The 8,114-nt window shown below is 34.2% G+C and overlaps 1 protein-coding gene across 1 annotated transcript; it reads right to left on the bottom strand.

Moving 5' to 3' along the window:
• Positions 1-223: 223 nt before the first annotated feature.
• LOC131631515 (uncharacterized) lies at positions 224-1,003 on the bottom strand. Its single transcript, XM_058902311.1, has 2 exons — positions 751-1,003; positions 224-660 (listed from the first exon to the last, which is right to left on the bottom strand). The coding sequence occupies exons 1-2, from the start codon at positions 1,001-1,003 to the stop codon at positions 224-226; spliced, it is 690 nt and encodes a 229-aa protein (XP_058758294.1).
• Between the last annotated feature and the right edge of the window lie 7,111 nt (positions 1,004-8,114).

Below are 8,114 nucleotides of genomic sequence, written 5' to 3'. Positions count from 1 at the left end.
TAACATTAATAAAGCACATACCTTGGATTAGCCTATCATCGGTAGAAGCCTCCGCACCAGACAATGCAAACACTTTCCCTTTCGCTTTCTCCTTCTTCGGTTTGTCACACTTGGTACTAATGTGACCTTGCTCTCCACAATTGTAGCAAGTCACTTTTGAACCACTTATACACTCGTGAGACTTGTGACCCACCTTGCCACACTTGAAACACGTCGCATCAGACTAAGGACATTCAAAAATACGATGTCCCTCCACACCATACCTATAGCACTTGACAAGAGTGTGAGATCCTCCCCCACTCGGTTTCTTGCCATTACAAGCTTTCTGCTTTCCTTTACCATCATACGGTTTCCCACGGAATTGAAATTTCTTCTCATTCATAGCCTTGTAGTGAGAAGCACTCTCCCTAATATCCTCATCATAGATCCGACTCTTGTTAACCAACTCCGTAAAACGAGTAATTTGTTGATAACCAATTGCCTTCTTGATATCACGCCTCAAACCATTGACAAACTTTAAACACTTAGATCTCTCCGCATTCATAGTATTATAGTGAGGACAATACTTGATAAGCTCTTGAAATCTAGCAGCATATACAGCAACAATACCATTTCCTTGCTTCAACTCAAGGAATTCCACCTCTTTCTTTCCACGATAATCTTCCGGAAAATAGTTTTCAAAGAATGCATCACGAAAACGATCCCAAGTAACCTGAATACCTTCCTCATCAAACCTCAGAGCCATATTGCCCCACCAATCCTCAGCTTCCTTCTCCAGTATGTGAGTACCAAACTGCACTCTCTGAGCATCAGTGCAATTCATGACTCGAAAGATTTTCTCGATCGCCTTCAACCAAGCTTGAGCGTTATCCGGTTCATGCTCTCCCTCATAGGTAGGAGAATTATTCCTCTGGAACTTCCCCAAAGCACGATACTCATCATCATCACCATTCCGATTTCCAGCATTAGCTTGAGGAATTTCACCAAGAGATCTAGCCAACATCCTCAATGCATCAACAATGGCATCATCGTTCCTTCCAACAACCATCGTCCTACGACAACCAACAACCAAAACAGACAAAACAATATCGATCGTGTCAGATACACAAATCTAATACAACGGGAAATACGGACATTAACAACTATTGACCAACTGGTCGCCAAGCTCTGATACCACTAATGTAACACCCCTTTTCTAACCCCAAATATATCATATAATCTCACAGAGTAATCATGCATAAGGAAAAAAGGTGCCACATGTTGATTTCCACAAAATGAAAATCCCAAATTAACATACATACAACATCCATAATATGCAACGATCACATTGTAACACAATGTAAATCTCATGCTTTCATACATTATGCATAAACACCTGCGGAAAAACAAAAGAATTTCTACCACATAAATTCAATGAATATGTCTCATACCATATTCGTCTACCAATTCAAAGTAACATTAACATCCATGTTACTTAAATTCAAAAATCTAGGCTACAAGGCCTTTAAAACAACATATCCAAATGTTAACACATACATCCAAAATATTCAATAAAACATAAAGATACCAATGATCAAAACATAAGCACAAGTCAACAAAATCCCCCCAAGTGTTACATGACAAGAGCATATGACTCGCTACCTAATCAAATAACAAAACTCGGAGCTCTTCTGCTAAGCCACGAACAAGTAACTACTCGTCTGAACCTGCACGTTACCAACAAAGGGCAAATTCAAACAGAAGGGTGAGAATTCAAACTATTATAGAAAATATAATAATGGGAAATGCACATAAACAAGAAAACATTTCGCAATTCATCACTCTTCATAAAAACATGCTTCTATAACCATACATTAAAGTTAACATGTTTTATCATTAAACAACCAAGTTCCATCATTCAAGTAATTATATCTAATTACCAATTCAACAATTGCAAACCACTAATGAAATACCATCAAGTATACAAGTATCTCACAAAATTCCACATTATGCATCACTTATCACCTAATTAATCCACTCCAAACATATTTCAAAATCACACAAAACACAATTCACACCGACACGTGCGACTCAAGTGTGACTCTATGCAATATGCATGTGGATCCCATCCATTATCATTTCCGGTCATGCCGATTGTCTTTCCCCTATAGACTAGATAACCACCTCAAAAGCCTCATTCCGCGTCAAGCTTTCAAATCTCATATGGTGTTATATTTGGGACAAGTAAATAACCTTCACGAGATTACCCAACATTCCCAGTTTCAAAGACTCGTGCTTGTGTACGAGTGCAACCAAACAAGACTCATGCATTTAAGACGATCTCTCTATCTCTTAAACTAAACAATCACATATTTACAACTTTGCACTACATTACACAACATGACATTCAATCTAATCTCAAACACCAATTAGAATTTAGAAATCAATCACATAATTCATGTTTATCATATCACACAATACATCCATGAACATTTATCATGCACAATTCATCCATAACATACACACATAATTACATGATATTCACAATTAACATCATAATTAATTAAACAAGTGCCAACCAATCCTACTCTATCATATAGACAATTATTTAAGCTTCAATATGCTTCAAACGGCACCTAAAAAGAAGTTACGGATCAAAAGATACAATATTTCAAAGTTTAGAAAAAGTTTCATACAGCAATGTCCGCTTAGCGGCCTTCAAGCGGCTAGCAACAGAAGCGAACTAAAACTGGGTTCCGCTTAGCGGGCTGGGTCCGCTTAGCGAGCCCTTTCTATTTTTGAAAAACAAACAGCATCCGCTTAGCGAGCCAGGGGCCGCTTAGCGGAACTGCGATTTCACAGAAAAACACAGCAACGTTCAGAACTGCGAAATGCACAATCCACTATTTCAAATCACTTCCAAACATCAATAAACATCAAATGCAATCATTATTGAACCATAATATTCATCAAAATCATGTCTACTCATGTAAATCCATTGAAATTAGCACAAAAGTTAGGGTTTACACATTTTCATGAAATTGCAAAGATTGAAGATAGCACATACACAAACACATTACCCAATCATAGATTCTACAAGAATTTGGATTTTAACCCTTACCTATAGCTCTTAATCCACCCTCTTCAAGAATCTACTTCCTCTTCTACTTTCTTCTCTTCTCTTCTCTATGCCTCTTTTCTCTTCTATCTATCTTTCTATCTTTTTCTAATTTAGGTTAACTCATAAAGTCATCTTCTAACTCTCATTATCTCATTGGGCTTAACCCATCCATAATTCTCATTTCTAATTCAACTAACACCAATAGTTAATTCTAATATAATTCTACCATTTATTAATTAGCTAAATAACCTATTTCCACACAAATAAATAATTATCACTCAAACAATTATTAAATAAAACACACAAACAATACCAAATATCAAATAATCCTAATTAAATAAAATCTAATAAAAATAGGGTGTTACACACTTTACCCAAGAAAGAAAATTCACTAATTCGAGTTGGTATAATTAATCTTATAGGAACACCAACCCCATGATGTTCAATGCATTTTCCTAATCCTAGTGACTTTCTATTTAGAACTTACCCTAAATATGAAAATCCCTCTCACTTTCTCCCAATCACTAACCCCTTAGTGATCAAATTCAATAACAACTTTATTCCTTATTGAATTTACAACTCAACTAAGACAAACCAACAAATAAGTCAAGTTACTAAAACATAGAGTGGTTTACACAAAGATTTAACACTAATCCTTATGATGGCATTAACATAGAATACAATAAACTTTATTGATTATTGAATTTACAACTCAACTAAGACAATCCAACGAATATGTCAAGTTACTGAAACATAGAGAGGTATATACAAAGATTCAACACTAATCCTTATTATTTCATTAGCGTAGAATAAAATAAACAAAAGACCAATAAACCCTAGCACAAAGAACCTAGTCCTTGCGCATAAAACTCATCTCTAAACATGAGAAATGAGTCTCCTTATATAGCAATGTCTCCTTATCTGAATTAAATTTGTCCAAAATAATAATTGAATCTGTTGGATTCGATATGCTACATAAGAATCTCCAACAAAAGATTTGATTTGTTATATTTCAAATTCAAATTTAAATCTCTATTTAAATCTTATTTGATCTTCACAGCTATCAAACAAATCAAGCAAACATTTCAAACCAATCTGATTGAATTCCAATCAAAAATTTTGACCAAGTAACATCCATCATGGTTTGCTATCTGGGGTCAGATGTTGTATTAGACACATGTTGGAACATAGTGTTCCATATGTTGCACCAGTACATCCAAATTAACTCTTCATTATGAATTGTAGGTCTTATTTTAGAGTTAATCTTGGATAGAATAAATCATAACCAATACTGCAATAGCATCTGTCTATTGTTAGATACCATATGCTGTAACACACATGTTGGAACATCGTGTTCCACATGTGTCCCTTCTACACCAGAAACAGCTTGGACAAACTCCATGTTGTTTTGCATAATGCATCTGATCCAAAAGTGTTATTTCTATATAATTTGAATTGGCATTATGTTTGGTAAAACTAATATAGTAGAAATTAGTTAAATAGGATATATAACTTGTAAGAGAAAGCAGGTGGAAGTTCTATTTGACAAAGAAATGTGTTGAGTTGATTTGTTTCAAAATCTGGACAACATGTCGAAGAAGATGTCCTATGCAAGCCATTCGACATCGCTTCTAAATCATAACTGTTGATTGAATCTGACTCGGCAATTAACAACAATGCAGAATCTTACTAACCAATATTATGCATTCATAGGTGGTGCATGAAAGATCTGGAAGAATCAAATCAGAATATGTTTGAATGAAGACTTTCTAATTTTGGAGATTTATTAGGAAGATTTGATTGAAGACCTATTTTGTAGAGAATCTTTTGGAGATTTGTTACATCATATTTGCTGCAATTAGAAGCCCAATTCCAGTTGGGTAATAGGTTATAAATAGAAGAATTGTAACCTAGAAAGCCAAGCCAACCACCATGTAAATTATAAGGGCTGCGTTGGTCGATGAACCACCCGGTTTGTGGGATGGTCATCGTGTTCTCACTCAGAAGCCCGTAGGAAATGAGTTGAGTTGTATTCATGGAGGAAGCTTTCAAGCAACTCCTAGATGGTGTTCTTAGTCTAAAGTCAAGACTGAGTATGAAGGGAAGTGCGACTTCCAGCCCGGCATAGGAGTGTGTCTCCTCATCATGGAAGTGTGTCTTCTATTTGTCAGGTGTTTGAAGAGTTGTTGGAAATTAGGTCATCGATGTAGTGGCTGAGATGTTGACTGCTAGACATCACTGCGGTGGTTGAAAGTGAGATGGTGATTTCTCATATCTAGGGAGAACTTGGGTATAAGTAGCATTGGGTAGTGATTAAGTGATTAGATCGTCAACGGGTGTGTTAGCTGTAAGGTCTATAAATTGATACTGCTAATAATGGACGTCCTTCTTGGCTTGGTATGCCCCCAGAGTAGGAGAGTTGCTCCGAACTTGGTAAACAATTATTGTATGCACTTTACTTTTCAGCAACTACTTTAACTGTCTTTATCTTGCATATGTTGTTGATAACAAATCAGATGTCTCGACATGTTTATTCGACATTCGGGTCTGCTATACCAGAATTTCAAAAAGGACCAACAATAATTGTACATCATCCTGTATAGTTGTATATATACCCTTTGTGTATCTTGTGTATGAATTAAACACAATATTTTCACCCTCAATTACTCTCTTTCATTCTCTCTCACTTTGTTCCTCTCCATACTCAATTATTCACCATCCTTGTGGTTCCAAGTTCTAACATTTGAAATTAAGAGCCTGGTTGGATCCATCAAACATAGTGTGTAAACACGACTTTTGTCTCCAATAAAAGATTTCCTACAAATCTACTTATCCTTGATGCGAAGAACTACGACAAATGATGCAAGCAAATGAAGATGTTGTTTGTCTACCAAGATGTTCGTGATGTAATCAAGAACGGTGTGAATCCTCTTGTTGAAGATCCTACTCTGGAGCAAAGAGCGTCACATAAGGAAGAAAAAAAGAAAGATTTAAAATTGTTGCTTTTAATCTATCAATGTGTTGATAAGGATAATTTCGAGAAAGTTGGTGATTGTGAATCATAGAAGCAAGTGTGAGAAATCTTGGAAAAGGCGTATGCTGGGGCTGACAAGGAGAATATTGTGAGGTTACAAACTCACAAAAGATAGCTTGAGTTGATTCAAATGGAGGAGAAAGAGACCATCAACGAATTTATGAGAAGAATTACTCGTATGGTTAACCAAGTAAAAGCGTGTGAAGGAACAATTAAGGATCAGTATGTTGTCGCAAAAATCTTGTGTACTTTGATAGCAAGATGTGATAATATAGTCGTAGCAATTGAGGAATCGAATGATCTTGTGTCTATGAGCAAAGAGGAGTTGCAAAGCTCTCTTGAGGCACATGAGCAAAGATGGAGGAAAGGAATGTTGATAAGTCAAAGGTGGAGATCGCTTTGCAAGCCCGTTTCATTGAGAGACAAGAATGCAGAGGGAAAATGGTCCATCAACAAATGTAGAGGGAAATTTCAGAATTTTGGAGTAAGTGAGTCCTAAAGTTCCAATAATTTAACATTCCAAATGGGTGAAAATAGTGGCAATATGGTTGCTAGATCAAACAACTCTAGATTAGGAAATGTTAGAGGTAGATGAGGTAGAAGAATGGTTACAAGAGCAGGTGTAGGCAATGTTAGAGGTAGATGAGGTAGAAGAATGGTTTCAAGAGCAGGTGTAGGCAATGTTAGAGGTAGATGAGGTAGAAGAATGCCAACAAGAAAAAACCTCAAGAAGATGAAACTAGAGTTGTAAGACAGGAGTTTGAAAAACACTACAAAATTTAAGTGTAACCGGTTGCAGTTTTATGCTAACCAATTAGATACTGAAGAAAACACAATGGTGACTTTGGAGGAAGCAGTTTTATGCATTTTTTAGTCAAAAAATCACCAAAAATCATAAAATATTCAAAAAATCCAAAAAAAGAAGTTTTTAATTCAAATTTTTCATTTTTTATTTTAATTTTTTAAAAACATTAATTTTTAATTGTAATTCATTATTTTATGCATTTTACAGCTAAAAAAAATCAAAAATTAAAATAGTACTTTTTGCTTAGATTTTGGTCCAAGTCAATTGGCATTAAAATTTATTTGATTTGATTCTCTCTAATTTTAGTTAAAATCAAAACAAATAATTTTGTTATGTCAATAGTATTAATGTTAATTTATTTTTTCCTTTTTTATTTTAACCTAACTTTACACTATAAATTGAGTCACTTTGTACACTTTTAGAGAACTAACAATTACCAACTTTTCAATTCACTCTCTCACAACTAAACCCAAAAAAACCTTCAACCCCATTCTCCATTCCTAATTTCTACACGTACAAAACAATTCACCACAACTTCTACACTATACTAACATTTTTTTACACACTTTTCTTCAATCTCTTTTCTTTCAAGAGTCTCTTCAATATCTTTTGTTGTTTTTTTCTTGGTTCATGGCCAATGATTTCATATGAGGTCTCCTCCTTTTAAAAACCTTTTTTCAAATCATGTAACTAGAATTATAATATTTTTGGCCAATGATTTCCAATGAGGCCTCGTCTTTTCTTTTAGAAAAAACATTTTCTAAATCTTTTTATCAAAACTAAAAACAAACCTTTTCTTTTCAAAAACCTTTTAGCCAATAATGATACCTGAGACATGCTTTTTCAAAATCATTGTTTTGGCCATTGTTGCTACATTTTAATTTAAATTTATGTTTTTACGATCATAATTTGATATTCTAAACCCTTGAGGATTTTTGTCCTTTTTAGCCAATGACTAAAACTCATATTATATGAGGCCAAACCCTTTTTATATATTTCTTTAAAAAAAACTAACAATTTTATTATTATCATTACTAACCTTTTTTTTATTATATTTATTGTTAGTACTAACTTTTTTATTATAATTATTATTACTTATTATTATTATTATTATTATTATTATTATTATTATTATTATTATTATTATACTATTTTTCCAAGGCCAAAACATGTGT

The sequence above is a fragment of the Vicia villosa genome, unplaced genomic scaffold (genome assembly GCF_029867415.1).
Source record: "Vicia villosa cultivar HV-30 ecotype Madison, WI unplaced genomic scaffold, Vvil1.0 ctg.000835F_1_1, whole genome shotgun sequence".
Taxonomy (NCBI): domain Eukaryota; kingdom Viridiplantae; phylum Streptophyta; class Magnoliopsida; order Fabales; family Fabaceae; genus Vicia; species Vicia villosa.
This window is presented reverse-complemented; position numbering and strand designations above follow the sequence as displayed.